The sequence below is a fragment of the Macaca thibetana genome, chromosome 5 (genome assembly GCF_024542745.1).
Source record: "Macaca thibetana thibetana isolate TM-01 chromosome 5, ASM2454274v1, whole genome shotgun sequence".
Classification (NCBI taxonomy): Eukaryota; Metazoa; Chordata; class Mammalia; order Primates; family Cercopithecidae; genus Macaca; species Macaca thibetana.
In genome coordinates this window covers 49,851,766-49,866,841 of record NC_065582.1, presented here as the reverse complement: position 1 = coordinate 49,866,841, position 15,076 = coordinate 49,851,766, and the positions used below count along the sequence as shown (strand labels likewise).

Here is a 15,076-nt window from a genome sequence, read left to right as displayed (position 1 = left end):
CATTTTAGGGAGACATGAGACATCAATTCATCTATGTCAGATGTATATTGGTTCAATCCGGAAAGGCGAGACAATTCAAAGTGTGTATCCAGGTCATAGGTAGATAGGAGACATTCTTTTGAGTTTCTGACTAGCCTTTTACTGAATCAAAGGAAGCAATCAAATATGTATTTAAGGCGGGTGGATCACTTAAGGTCAGGAGTTCAAGACCAGCCTGGCCAACATGGTGAAACCCCATCTCTACTAAATATACAAAAAACTAGCTGGGCGTGGTGGCACATACCTGTAATCCCAGCTACTCGGGAGGCTGAGGCAGGATAATTGCTTGAACCTGTGAGGTGGAGATTGCAGTGAGCTGAGATCACGCCACTGCACTCCAGCAGAATGAGACTATCTTATTTAGGAATAGAATGGGAGGCAGGTTTGTCCAATGCGTTCCCAGCTTGACTTTTCCCTTTGGCTTAGTGATTTGGGGGTCCCGAGATTTATTTTCCTTTCACAAGGTTTAACCTGTGTGTGTGATTCTCTGCAGGCCCCTCAGGAGGAGATTTAGAACAGGGAATGGTGGTCAGAATTCAGTCCTCAGTTCCCGCTTAGCTCAGGTCTGTGTGACAGTGGTCAGCATTTTCCATCTGGTAGGGGTCCTGGTTTCTGAACCTGTGTTCAACTAAGAACCTGTGTTAAGATGTTGCCTTTAGTTTCTATAGGGAACCGAACATCTTGTAACTCTATCTTATTTGGGTGACTATTATTTAAACTATTATTACCTTCTCGCTTAGCGGGTCTGAAGGCTAGCAAGGTGCTTGGAACTTCCCTTGAAGGAACTCAAGAGTTTTTCTTTATTTCCATGCTTGAGGTGGCTGGCAGGTCCCTAAGAGTGTTCCTTGCCCAGTTTGAATGCCAGAAGTTTATTATGGGGTAAAAAGAGGAAGTTAAGGACAGGAGGCAAGACCTATTGAGGGCTCAAAAACTGACAGAGGAGGAAGTGTGGATGCGGAAGTGAAAGAAGTCCACAGAACTCATCACAAGATGAAGGTGGACCCAGGCATCAGAGTTGATTATCTAATGAAATGAAGGAGAAGAAAGTCATACTGTTTTATAACAGGGAAACCTCGGCAGGCAGGGAGCCATCATCCCCAAAGTTACCTTGTAAAGGGTATCAGAGCCCTGGCAATGGAAAGTGATTGGCCCACACGGAGTAAGAATTTACCGACAACAGTATAGGTTTGAACAGGAAAGTTTTATTAGATTGAGAGAAAGCTGCAGAAGAATGCAACGGGCTGCCTCAGCGAGAGGACTGAGTGTGCTGGGGGTGGGGGGGGGATTTTCCTTAGGGGTATTTATGGACCTTAAAGCAAGAGCTTAGGGGTAATTTGGTCCATATTAGCCATGAATGTCATGATGAATGATTACATTTGTAGACATTTTGGTGTCGTAATGTCAGCAAGGGTTGCACAATGAGTTTCGTCATGCATGCATTCCAGCGACGTATAGAGGTAGAGAAAGTCTAGTTACATACAAATTTTAGGGAAAGAAGCCTGAAACTGGCTTTAGATATAGGGAAGATCAATTACTTCTAAACTCCTCGGATGAGGAGTTCGGCCTCTGGATGGTCAGCTTCATGGGCACCAGGTGGTCTTTGCTCTCTTTAGTGGCCCCTCCCTCCTGGCCTCCTCATCTCCAGGCAATCTTTATGTCACTATAGATTCATTTGCATTTTGAGAATTTTATATAAATGAAATTATATGGTAGTACTCTTTTTAAAAAATCCTTGCTTTCATTCAGCATAATTTGAGATTCACTCATTTTTGGGAGTTATCAATAGTTTATTCCTTTTTCTTATTGTTAAGTAGTATCCCATTGTATGGCTCTATCATGGTTTATTTATCTACTCAGTTGTTGATGGACACTCATATGAGTCAGGGTTCTCCAGAGAAACAGAATCAATACATATACTCACACATAGACACACACACACGGAGAATTATTTTAAGGAATTGGCTCACACAACTGTGGGGGCTGGCAAGTCTGAAATCTGCAGGAAAGGCTGGTAGGCAAAAGTTGATGTTACAATCTGGTGTTGAAGGGAGTCTGGAGGCAGAAGTCCTTTCTCTTTGGGGGACCTCAGTCTTACCTCCTAGGGCCTTCAACTGATTGGATGAGGCCCACCCACATTAAGGAGGGTAATCTGCTTTACTCCAAATCAATTGATTTCAATATTAATCACATCTAAAAAAATACCTTCACAGCAACATTTAGGCTGGTGTTTGACCAAACAGCTAGGCACCATATGCTAGCCAAGTTGATGCATAAAATTAGCCATCACAGAGTTGTTCCTGTTACAAACAAAGCTGCTGTGAATATTTGTGTACAATTCTTTGTACTGAAGGAAATAAAAATATTTTACCCAAGATAGATTTCTCTGACAGATTTTGAAATGGCCCTGCAAAGCTGTTTTTTTGTAGGGGAACTTTGCATTGTGGAGAATCTCCGTTAATGCAGCCAGGCCTTCCCTTGTCCAGATCTGGGAGAGATTAATGGAGTCTGACACCTGTAAAGATCTGGAAGGAACACTTACCATCTATTTTCTCTGAGGGGCTACCATCTGTGAGATTTCATCTGCATAACATGACCCCCTCGGCTAGCTGAGCCTCCTCTTCTTCCCCTCCCATATCCTGTCTTGCCACTAAAACCTGACTTACCACCATAATCTGTTTTTTTGGCCATGTTCTGAGCCTGCATTGTTTCTCTGAACCCAAAATATCTGATAAGTCTCAACCAATTTAGAAAGTTTATTTTGTCAAGGTTAAGGACATGCCCGTGACACAGCCTCAGGAGGTCCTGATGACATGTGCCCAAGGTGGTCAGGGTACAGCTTGCTTTTATACATTTCAGAGGGATATGAGACATCAATCAATATGTGCAACATGTACATTGGTTTGGTTCAGGTATGGCAGGAAAACTCAGGAAAACTGGGGCTTCCAGGTCATAGATAGATAAGAGATAAAGGTTACATTTTTTGAGTCCTTGATAAGCCTTTCACTGAATACACAATTTAGTCTGGCTCAGTGAATCTGCATTTTGTTTTTTTCTAAGATGGAGTTTCACTCTTGTTGCCCAGGCTGGAATGCAATGGCGTGATCTCGGCTCACCGCAACCTCTGCCTCCTGGGTTCAAGTGATTATCCTGCCTCAGCCTCCTGAGTAGTTGGAATTACAGGCATGCACCACCATGCCTGGCAAATTTTTTGTATTTTTAGTAGAGACAGGGTTTCTCCATGTTGGTCAGGCTGGTCTCGCTAACTCCCAACCTCAGGTGATCCACCCGCCTCAGCCTCCTAATGTGCTGGGATTACAAGCGTGAGCCACTGACCGGCGCATTTTTACTTAAGCAATCAGATATGCATTTGTCTCAGGTGAGCAGAGGGATGACTTTCACAGCACCTGTGAAGATAAGCGTTTCCTTGTGGGCAATTTGTATTTTGTAGCTATCTTATTTAGGAATTAAAATGGGAGGCTGGTTTGCCTGCTGGAGTTCTCAGCTTGACTTTTCCCTTGGCTTAGTGATTTTGGGGTCCTGAGATTTATTTTCCTATCACATTTCTGTAGCCTCAAGATGGCATATGAATTTCTGTACCTCACTGTGGGGCTGGGTCTTTGTTCTGAAGGCTGCTATGTATACATATGAAATAAATGTGTGTGATCTTTCTTTTAACTTCTGTTAATTAATCTGCCTCATGTCAGTGATTTTCAGTGAACCTCCAGGGGGCCAAGGGCTTTGGCCCCTAGAGTATGGACATACAATTTCGTTTCTCTTAGGGAGATACCTATGAGTGGAATGACTGGGTTATACATTGGAGGTACGTCTAACTAAAAGACTCCCTTCCAAACTGTTTTTCAAAGTGGTTGTACCATTTTACATTCCCACCAGCATTGTATGAAAGTTTCAGTTGTTCTCATATCCTCTCCTGTCTGTCTTTTTTAATTGCTATCATCTGTCTTTTTGATTTTAAACATTCTAATAAGTATGTAGTACTATCTAATTGTGATGTAAATTTGCATTTCGCTAATGACTAATGATGTGCCCCATCTTTAACGCAACATTTCCCTTTATTTGCAGGTTATTTTGCTTTGCAAGTTGGAAAGGCAAGATTAAAATACAAAGTTACACCCCCAGCAGTCACTGGGTCACCAGAGTTTGAGAGAGTATTTCGGGCACAGTAAGTAATGCTTCTTCCACCCTTCATGGATCTGTGCCTTTCATAGAGACACAATTCCTGACTAGGGGAAAGGGGTATGGAGAAGACCCTAAGTTCATGTGCAATATCTAGTTATAACAAGTCACTCTTCGCAGCCAAGACTGTTCTCAGAATCCATAAAGTTTGAAGGGTTCGGGACATGAAGTCTCTGCCCACATCTATTACCAATTCAGCAGGGTGTATTTACAGAAAAGGCTGGGATCTCAGGAGGGACTGCTGTGTCTCCCAAGCAGGGTCACTGGGTCAAAGAGGCCCCCTGGAGCCTTGTGAGACCACAACAGTCTGAAGTTGGATTAGTTATGCTACAATTTTCTATCTTATTTTTTCCTCCCTACTTCAAAACAGGGGTAGATCAGGATTAATCTTCTGCCAGTTTCTCTGTGAACCATTTCTTAAAATCAGAAACCTGTAAGAATGAGAAAGCTTGCCAGCTCACATGCATGCACCATGTTTTTGATCATCTTGTGCTCTTGTTTTTTCAGACCCACACAGAATGTTCCACCATAAACATCATGAACTTGCCTGCTGCAAGAATGCTAGGGCGTCTTTTATATTTCATCCCCCAAAATAAGTGCTTTAAGAAACATTTCATGCATCACTACTGATACATCATTGGGTTCTTTTGTTACAATCTTGGGGTTTTTCATTTATGTTTACTAGTGAGATTGGCCTGTACTTTGCCTTTCTTGTCTGGTTCTTGTCTCATTTTGATACAGATGAACCTAGTCTCAAATGAGTTGGAGGAAGCATCCTGTTCTATTTTCTCAGATAACTTTTCTTTTTTTTTGAGATGGAGTCTTACTCTGTCATGCAGGCTGGAGTGCAGTGGCGCAATCTCGGCTCACTGCAAACTCCGCCTCCCGGGTTCACACCATTCTCCTGCCTCAGCCTCCCAAGCAGCTGGGACCACAGGCGACTGCCACCATGCCCGGCTAATTTTTTGTGTTTTTAGTAGAGACAGGGTTTCACCATGTTAGCCAGGGTGGTCTCGATCTCCTGAACTTGCGATCCGCCCACCTCAGCCTCCCAAATTGCTGGGATTACACTGTGCCCAGCCTCTTCTCAGAGAATTTTAATGAGGTTGGAAGAGTGTATTCCTTCAAGGTTGTATAGAACTTGCCTTAAAATAATCTGGGCCTGATGTTTTTCTTGTGGAAAATTTTTAAATTATGGGATTTGCATTGTTTAATGATTATTGGACTAGGCAGGCTTTTTATTACATCTTGAATCAATTTTGGCAGGCCTTGGTCCTTGAGATGATAACAGTGGTCTCTTGATTACCCACTTGCTCCAAGGCGGGTTTTACAGACTACTCCCTAGGCTTGAAAGTGTGGGATGAATACCACCGGGAGTACACGAGATAATTGTAAGAGGTGTGTAGACTTGGTTTTAAATGACATTGAACTACATGATGAGGAGTCATTCTCATCTCAATTATCTTTGAATCCTTATGTTTATATCAAGTGGAAAGTATTGGTTTGGAGCCAGCATGTCCCACACCTCAAAATTAATGTTTATTTTTATCAAAGTTATACATGTACATGATCTGAAAATAAAGTGGAATTACAGGTTTTATGACAACAAATAACTCTTTCTTGTCCCTACCTCCCCTCACCCTCTATTCCTAGAGATAACCCCTTTTGACTACTACTTTGGGTATTTACTTCTGTATTTCTAAACATTATACTTTCACTGCTATTTATTGATTCACAAATTTTAGACATTGTCAATTGGCTTCTTTTCATGGAAGAAAGAATTTCATGCTCCTTTACTTCCTCTTTTCCTTACCTCATCCTTCCAGTAACATTATATCACTCTGTTGAGTTAAACCAATAGCCAATGTTTATATTATTGTGATTAAGAAAATAATGTTGAAAGCAGAGCCATATAGTATACTGTGGTTACATTTCCTTCTTGTGCAATTTTTTTTCCCCTAGGGTTAATAATTGTCTCTTTATTTCTTTGTTTGCTTAGTTTCATGCCCAAATCTTCTGCAGAACTGAAAATCTCCTTTCATTACATTCAAATGCATTAGATAATCTAGTAATACGTTTTTCTGTCTTGAAGTCATTTCTGCCTGAGTCCTCCACTTTTTGCTCCAAGCTGCGGGATGCTCTTGGTGCTTGCTGCACAGCTGCTGTCCTGGGACTCCTGTCACCATCCTAGAAATTTCCCTTATACTCTCCTGATTTGGATTTCCTGGGCCTCCTGTTTTCCTGTTTATTGGCCTTCTCTCTTATTTTAGTGAAGTGTGCCCTTCAGAAGCTTCCTGAGAGAGGGTGAATGTTTGGTAAAGTTTTGAGACTTCACATATCTGAAAATGCACCTTTATCTTGCCTCACAGTTAAGGGATGGCTTGGTTACATACATTTCTGTATTAGAAATCCTTACCCTCAGAGTTTTTGAAAAAGTTTGCTTCATGACTTCCTAGTTTCCGTTGATATTATTGAAATGTTCTGTGCTATTCTGATTCTGGACCTTTTGTTTGGAAACTATGGAAGCTTCAGGATCTTGCCCGGCCTGCTGTCCCAAGATGTTAATAGCATTGTGCTTGTTGAGAGACTTTTTCTTCACTGTGCTCAACCCCAGGTGAGGCCTTTTCACAGCCTGAAAACTCCCGTCCTTCTGTTTTAGAATTTTTTTTAGTTTTAAGACAGGGTCTCACTCTGTCGCCTTGGCTGAAGTACAGTGGCATGATCTCAGCTCACTGCAGCCTTGACCTGCCAGGCTCAGGCAATCCGCCTACCTCTGCCTCCTTAGTATCTGGGACTACAGGTCCGTGCTACCATGCCCTGCTAATATTTATATTTTTTGGTAGAGATGAGGTTTCACCTTGTTGCCCAGGCTGGTCTCGAACTTCTGGGCTCAAGCAATCTGCCCACCTCAGCCTCCCAAAGTGCTGGGACTACAAGTGTGAGCCACTACTCCTGGCCCAGAATATTTTTAAATATTATTTTTTCCCCCAAATTTCCTCTCCTTCATTTTCTCTGTTCTTTCATTCTTAAAACACACACTAGTTGTGTGTTAACCTCCAGGACTGATCCTCTAGTTTTCTTTTATCTTCAGGTTTTCATATTTTTGAATTTTTGTTCTTTCAGAGGAATTTCTTCAACTTCTAACTTTTTATTGAAATTTCAGATATCATAATTTTAATTTCCAGTAACTTATTTTTATTCTCGGATTGTTTTTTAGTTGTTGGTACTGATGTTAAGCCATCATTTTTTTATTTCATTGATGCAGTTGATTCTCTCATATTTGAGGATTTTAGTTATTTAAAAAATTCTCTGTAACATTTCTGTTTCTTCCAAGTATCTTCTTGTATTTTTTTGCCTTTGTCTTTCATTTGTATTTATTATTTACCCATTAAATATTTATTGAGCACCTCTGTGTACTGGGCATTGTTGTCATAGCTTGGCCTAGATCCATGAACAAATCCGACAAAAATCCTTGCCCTCTTGGAGTTTGCTGAGGAAGCCAGAAAATAAACAATAAGCAGATGATATTATAAGAAAATAATATAAGCTGGGTATAGTAGCTCACACCTGTAATCCCAGGGACTCAGGAGGCCCAGATGGGAGGACTGCTTGAGACCAGAAGTTCAAGAGCAGCCTGGGCAACATAACAAGAGCCCGCTCTCTCTATTGAAAAAAAAATTAAAAAATTAGCCACGTGTGGGTGCATACCTGTAGTCCTAGCTACTTGGGAGGCTAAGGTGGGAGGACTGGTTCAGCCCAGGAGTTCAAGGCTTCAGTGAGCTTTGATCATGCCACTATACTCCAGCCTGGGCAACAGAGAAAGACTCCAACTCAAAATAAAAGAGAACATCATATATTATGTTAGAAGGTAATCGGTGCTAAAAAAAAGAAAACAAAAAAAGATAGCATTGTAAGAGGGTATGGGATGGGTTCCTGGGGGGTGAGTTGGTGGTTTGTGATGTCCAATAGGGCCATGGATGTAGGTCCTGCTGAGAAGATGGCATTTGTGAACATGTAGAGAAAGAGCTCTTGGGTCAGAGAGAATAGTCAGGGAAAAGCCCTTAACTGGGGATACACCTAGTGGGTTAGTCAGGAGGTCAGGGGGCTGCAGAGGAGGAGCCTGGCAGGGAGTGGGAGGAGGTCAAGTCAGAGAGGTCAGAGATGGCTGCGTCACACTGGGCCTTAAAGGCCACTGTAGGGGACTTTGGCTTTTCTCTGAGTGAAATGGAAAGTCATGACAGGGTTTTAAGCAAAGAGTGACATGATCTTATATTTTATTTATTTATTTATTTATTTATTTTTTTTTTTTTTTTGAGACGGAGTCTTACTCTGTCGCCCAGGGCTGGAGTGCAGTGGCCGGATCTCAGCTCACTGCAAGCTCCGCCTCCCGGGTTTACGCCATTCTCCTGCCTCAGCCTCCCGAGTAGCTGGGACTACAGGCGCCCACCACCTCGCCCGGCTAGTTTTTTGTATTTTTTAGTAGAGACGGGGTTTCACTGTGTTAGCCAGGATGGTCTCGATCTCCTGACCTCGTGATCCGCCCGTCTCGGCCTCCCAAAGTGCTGGGATTACAGGCTTGAGCCACCGCGCCCGGCGGTCTTATATTTTAAAAGGAGAATTCTGTTTGCTTTGCTGAGAAGAGTCTGTATGGAGGCATTGGTAGAAGCACAAAATTCATTTAGAAAGCTATATAGAGATGATGGTAGCTGTGTTGCAGAATTTTTGCTCCTTAGTTCAGCTAAAACTGGGTTCCTGTCACATGGCCAGGAAAGATTAGGCGTGCTGACACATTGAAGGGTGAGTAGAGCAGAATTTATTGGATGTAAAGGAAAAAACAAAAGAAAAAGAAAGTCTCAGCAAAGCGAGAGGGGGTCCTACTCACAGGCCCCTGCCTCGCAGGTTGATTCCAGGTCACCATCCACGAGCTGGAGACCAGGCTCCTCCCCCTGCACAAGGTGTGAACTTCTTGTGGCTCCTCCCCGTTCCCCCAGTGAGCCTGCGGGCTTTATTCAGGAAGAATCAGTCTGGAAAGGGTGGGGGAACAGGGGCACTTCTCCCTCAGGGTGGCGGGTTTCATGCTGGATGAGCAGTCCGGCCTTTCAGCCTTCAGGCTTTTTTAGAGTTGAGGGTGGGGTTTCACCAGGGACCCTTGGCTGTCTCCTGTCTCTGTCAGCTAGAGCCAGGGAGATAGCAGTGAAATGATGGCAAGTGGTCAGGTTCTGGATATATTTTGAGGGTAGACTCAATAGAATTTTCTGACATAATGAATGTGAAGTGTGAGAACAGTCAAGAATGGTTCTTGGATTATTGGCCTGAGCATCCATCCCAAAGGATGATGTTGTGATGATCTGAGACAGAGAAGGCTGCAGGAGAAGCGGTTTTGGGGAAGTATTAGGAGGTTCGGTCTTGACGTGTTGTGTTTGAGATGTGGCTTATGCTACCATCAAGGAGAGGCCTTAAGCATTATGATCTACTAAGCTATTTGGATTGTTTATGATTGCATCATAAACTGACAAATACATTGTTGGTTACATCTCCAAGCAGAGAGGCAGCTGGATAAAAAAATCTGCATTTTAAGACAGAGATCTGAGCTGGAAATATAAATTCAGGAGTCATTGGCACAGGAAGATGATTTACAGCCATGAGACTGGATAAAATCACTTAGGGGAGTGTGTGTAGGTGTATTATTCCGTTTTCACGCTGCTGATAAAGACGTACCGGGGACTGAGCAATTTAAAAAACAAAGAGGTTTAATTATACTTACAGTTCCATGTGGCTGGGGAAGCCTCACAATCATGGAGAAAGGCAAGTCACATCTTACATGGATGGCAGCAGGCAAAAAAAGAGAGCTTGTGCAGGGGAAATGCCTCTTTTAAAAACTATCAGATTTTTTTTTTTTTTTTTGAGGTGGAGTTTCACTCTGTCGCTCAGGCTGGAGTACAGTGGCCGCAATCTTGGCTCGCTGCAACCTCCACCTCCCAAGTTCAAGCAATTCTTGGGCCTCAGCCTCCTGAGCACTGGAATTACAGGTGCCTGCCACCATGCCTAGCTCATTTTTTGTACTTTTAGTAGACACAGGGTTTCACCATGTTGACTGGGCTGGTCTCGAATACCTGAACTCAGGTGATCCGACTGTCTTGGCCTCCCAAAGTGTGGTGGGATTACAGGTATGAGCCACCGTATCCGGCCTAAAACCATCAGATCTTGTGAGACATATTCACTGTCATAAGAATAGCATGGGAAAGACTTGCCCCTATGATTCAATTACTCCTGCCAGGACCCTCCCACAACACATGGGAATTCAAGATGAGACTGGGGTGGGGACACAGCCAAACCATATCAGTAGGTAAAGAAGAAAAGAGGACTGAGCCCTGATGGCATTAGGAGGTCAAGATGATGACAAGGGTCCTGCAGAAAGATCTGAATAAAGGAGATCTTAGGGGTTTTACCCAAACATCAGGTATTAATAATTCTCAACTGGCTGTTAAGAAAGAGGCATTAGAGAGTGATGTGGAAGCTCTATGTGCATGGCTGGGGCTTACGATTGGTCAGGAGGCAGCTTTTTTCTGGAGAACCCCCAAAGTATCTGTAGGTAATCTTTCTGGTACCACTCGGTTTCTCTAGAGACAACTCTTTAAATCTCCTTCAGCAGTTGAAGGAAAGAGGGTTGGAGATAGGATAATAGGCCTGACTTTTGAGAGTGCAGTAGGTAAAGACAAGAAGGTTTTTCGACTGTGCAGTGTGCAGCATGCAGATTCTGACTGTTTTTAGGACAGAATTTTACCCCCACCCTCTATTGTTCCTGAAGTCCCCAATAGCCTCTGGTTCTGTTTCTCCAGGCAATAAGCCTCCCACCTCCTGTGATGGGGAGCAGGGTGGGGCTCAGGAGTGGGAAGCATAGGTGGAGGGCAGCTAAGCCCTCCTTATTCAGTCTTTCAACCACTCTTATGTTCCAGCCTTTGGCCTCTAAGGTACGTGGGGTGCCCAATTCCTGAGCTTCTTTTGATTCTGGGGTAAGGATGGTCTCAGTCTTCATTGCTTCTTCCTTCAGCAGGCACGTAGGTTTCGGCTTTCTGCACTCTACCAGTCCAGCCACTGTTCCTCCATATGCTGTCTTTCCTGCACAAATTTGCTAATGTCTCTCTTCCACTCTTGAGAGCTTGTTTGGAGGTTCTAGCAGGAGGGCGTAGCTACTCATATACCCTTGACTGAAAACTGGTCCTCCTGTATCGAGGATGGCCGTCCTCTTTGACTGAGCATGCAGCTTTGGGAGGGACACACATGGAGTGGGGAGGGAGGAAGGGAACACCCACCTAGCCAGCCAGATCAGCTGAATCAACCTGGCAATTGATGGGGTGACCGATGTTGCAGCCAGATCACCTTCACTTCCTCTCTCTTATTCTTGTGATCTGCTCTCATTCTCTTTGTTCTTGATTACTTATATCTATTTTTTTTTTCTTTTACCAGCATTTTAGTGAAGCTGCAGAAGTGAGGAGAAATGAATATGGGTTCTATCTGCCACGTTTAGCAGGAAGTCATCACCACATGTTTTTGACATCCTGTGCACACCCATTTTCCCTTGTCAACAAAAAGAGTCAAACGCTATAAAATACTTAAAGAGATTTATGTATGTATTTATTTATTTTTTAGACAGAATCTCACTCTGTCGCTGAGACTGGCATGGAATGGCGCAATCTTGGCTCACTGCAACCTCCCCTTCCTGGGTTCAAGCAATTCTTTTGCCTTAGTCTCCCAAGTAGCTGGGACTACAGGCACGTGCCACCACACCCGGCTAATTGTTATATTTTTAGTAGAGACAGGTTTTCACCATGTTGGCCAGGCTGGTCTCAAAGTCCTGACCTCAAGTGATCCACCCTCCTCGGCCTCCCAGAGTGCTGGGATTACACGCATGAGCCACCACACCCAGCCTGAAGAGGTTTATTCTGAGTCAAATATCAGTGATCATAGCCCATGCCACAGCCCTCAGGAGGTCCTGAGAACACGTGCCCAGTTTGGTTGGGGAGCAACTTGGCTTTATACATTTTAGGGAGATATGAAACTTCAATAAAATACATTTAAGAAATACATTGGTTTTGTCCAGAAAAGTGGGACAATGTGAAGTGGGGTGGGGTGGGGGCAGGGGGCTTCCAGCTTAAAGGTAGATTTAAAATTTTTTCTAGTTGACAACTGGTTGAGTTTATCTAAAGACCTGGGATCAGCAGAAGGGAATGTCTGGGTTAAGATAAAGGATTATGGAGACCAAAGTTCTTATTTGCAGAGGAAGCCTTCAGATACTAGGCTTCAGAGAGAATAGCTTGTAAAATGTTTCTTATCAGACTTAAAGTCCGTGTTGCTGTTAATGCTGAAGAGGTATAAGGGGGTATGTCCGACTCTCACTTTCCATCATGACCTGAAACAGCCTCTCAGGTTAAATTTTAAAAGAGCCCCGGCTGGGGAGGAAGTCCATTCAGATGGCTGGGGGGCCTTAGAATTTAATTTTTGGTTTATACCCTATTCAACAGAGAAAGAGTCTCATGCTCAGAGCCTTCAGCAATCAATAGTGTCTAACTAGAATTTTAGTAACTTTTTGTTTTCATTGGGTTTATTTTTATACTTATCCTTTATTTAGAAAGTTATACTCTGTCCGCACTTGTAATAATATAAAATTTGTTTTTTCCTAATTTCAGCAAAAAGAAGCTGATTTGTAGAAAGATAGTGCTACATTAAAAGGCTAAAACTTTGACAGTGTTAGGTTAATGCTTGAAGTTTGGGAGACACTATGCTATTTATAAAAATCATCACAGGAAGAAATTCCAGATCTTCCCACTTTGTCTTTCATGATCTGAAAATTTCTTGTTGGAAACTACTGGGTATCCAGTAGGCTAAGTCCCTGGGCCACTTCTTGGTTCTATTTTTATTCTCATAGTTTCCACAAATTTGACTTTCTTTGAAGTTATTTTGCTCTCCCTCCTCTTCTATATCTGGAATCCTCTTGTCCCAGGAATAAAACTGAACACCACTTCCAAGTATTTCTCTCCAGTTACTATTTATAAAGTAAGTACTGTATACAAACCCAGTTTCCTTGTTAGAAATGTTTTGCTTTGTTGGATTAATCATGGTAGAACAGAGAGTGGTTAAAAAATGACGATCAATAATCAGGACAGATTTGGAGCCAGGAAATACCTTGAGCAACCACACAGCAGTTGTTCCCCTGGTTTCTCACTGAAGAATGATTGGGGATGGCTCCACTCCATACTTCGAATTTCTTTTTGAATTTTCCACAGCCCTAGCCCAATTTTTGCCTTAGATTCTATGGTGTAGGATGAATCAGGCCAAACCAGATCAGAGTCATTGCTTGCAAAGCCATTTAGACTTTCTCTGAAGTAGTTAGAGCAGAATTCCCTGGAATAACAGTTCAGTCCAAAGCCTACTTGGTTATCTGTTCTTTTTCCTGGAGGAGGAATGCACTGTCTTTTCTGGCCCTCCTGGACCAGAAGCGCTGGTTTCCCTTTGCCTCTTTGGAAGGACTTATCGCTTAGAGGTCTGGCCTTTTCCCTACTCTTTTCTCCTGCTGATTTTGCCCTCAGCATAGCCAAGAAGCCCAAAGTTATGACTAATTCTATCTTTAGGTGGACCTCGACATCTCATCAGCAGTCACTTCAAGGTTCACTGATCCTAAAGGACTGTTTCTTGTTCGAAGGTCATCTCAGGCTAGGTATCTATTTGTGAGCAGAGCTGATACGGAGTCCAGCCTTTCTGAGTTACTAGCCCTGGGCTCCTTAGAATCTCCACCCACTTCCTCTTCCCTTCCCTTCCTTACAGGAGACGACTTACAGATGACAGTCTCTAGAGTCTTGCTGTCTTTCACAATTTTTTAAAATTGTGAAAATAGTAACTATAATTTCACCAAGGACCGTTCCTTTATGTTATTGCTGAACTTAGAAAATTCTATCTTGTCTAATCTGAGCACCTTGATCCCTTTAGAGGAAAGTCATTTTATAAAATCTAAAAAGTAGATCCAAGTAATAAATCGATCTTCTTGCAATTTAAATACATTTCCTCTGATTCTGCCTTCACTGGAAGGGGAGAATAGCTGCTGACCTCACTCCTTTTCATGTGCTGAAAGACCATTATTAAGCATCTTTCATCTTTTGGATTTTGAGGCTAGGGAGCACTAATTCTTCACCTTTTTTTCTCCAACCATTTAGAAATTTTAGTTCTCTTTAGACAAAAATTTTTAATATTCTTTCTAAACCTGGAGTCTAGATGTGTATCTAGTATAATAATTCTTTCTTTGGTGCTGGTAAAGGCAGAAGAATTGCCTCTTAGTTTTTGCGAATGCACTCCTATTTGCTTAATGCTGAATTATTCAGTTCCTATTCCAAAATTAACCTGCCACAAGGCACAGGTAAGCCTAATCATCGTGGATCTTGGTACCCTTTAGAAATATTAGCCTCTTCTCACTCTACTGTGATTCTGGGTTTTTTTGGTTTTTTTTGTTTTACATTTTATTAACTTTTCAATGTCATTTTGAATTCTGATTCTGAAATTTGGAAATTAAAACGAGTGACCTTAATGCATGTCTAAAAACTATGGAGAAAGGAAAATTTACAAGAATAGTGATTTCTCAGATATTCTGCAACTATAAGATTACATTAATGTGGGCCACTGACTTTTGCAATGAGTGGAAAAAAGTAGAAGAAAAAGAGACAGTAAACATATTACTATTTTCTTACAAGCGTAACCATCATGGACAATAGCAGAAAGCACTAGATGCCCTTATCCCCTCACTTTTCATAAAGGGCTAGGGGCTGGGTGCAGTGGCCCATGCCTGTAATCCCAG

At 42.5% G+C, this 15,076-nt stretch overlaps 2 protein-coding genes across 17 annotated transcripts in view; one reads left to right on the top strand and one right to left on the bottom strand.

Annotated features, from left to right (window-relative positions):
- Nucleotides 1-15,076, bottom strand: part of NDUFC1 (NADH:ubiquinone oxidoreductase subunit C1) — an 829,703-nt gene that overhangs the window by 385,029 nt on the left and 429,598 nt on the right. The gene's annotated exons all lie outside the window — the stretch shown is intronic.
- The window catches only part of MGST2 (microsomal glutathione S-transferase 2), a 38,824-nt gene that overhangs the window by 8,470 nt on the left and 15,278 nt on the right, over nucleotides 1-15,076 (top strand). For all 4 annotated transcript variants that reach the window (XM_050790262.1, XM_050790265.1, XM_050790264.1 and 1 more), the window contains exon 2: nucleotides 4,120-4,219. In XM_050790262.1, coding sequence (XP_050646219.1) covers nucleotides 4,120-4,219 — 100 coding nt within the window. The remainder of the gene's footprint in view (nucleotides 1-4,119; nucleotides 4,220-15,076) is intronic.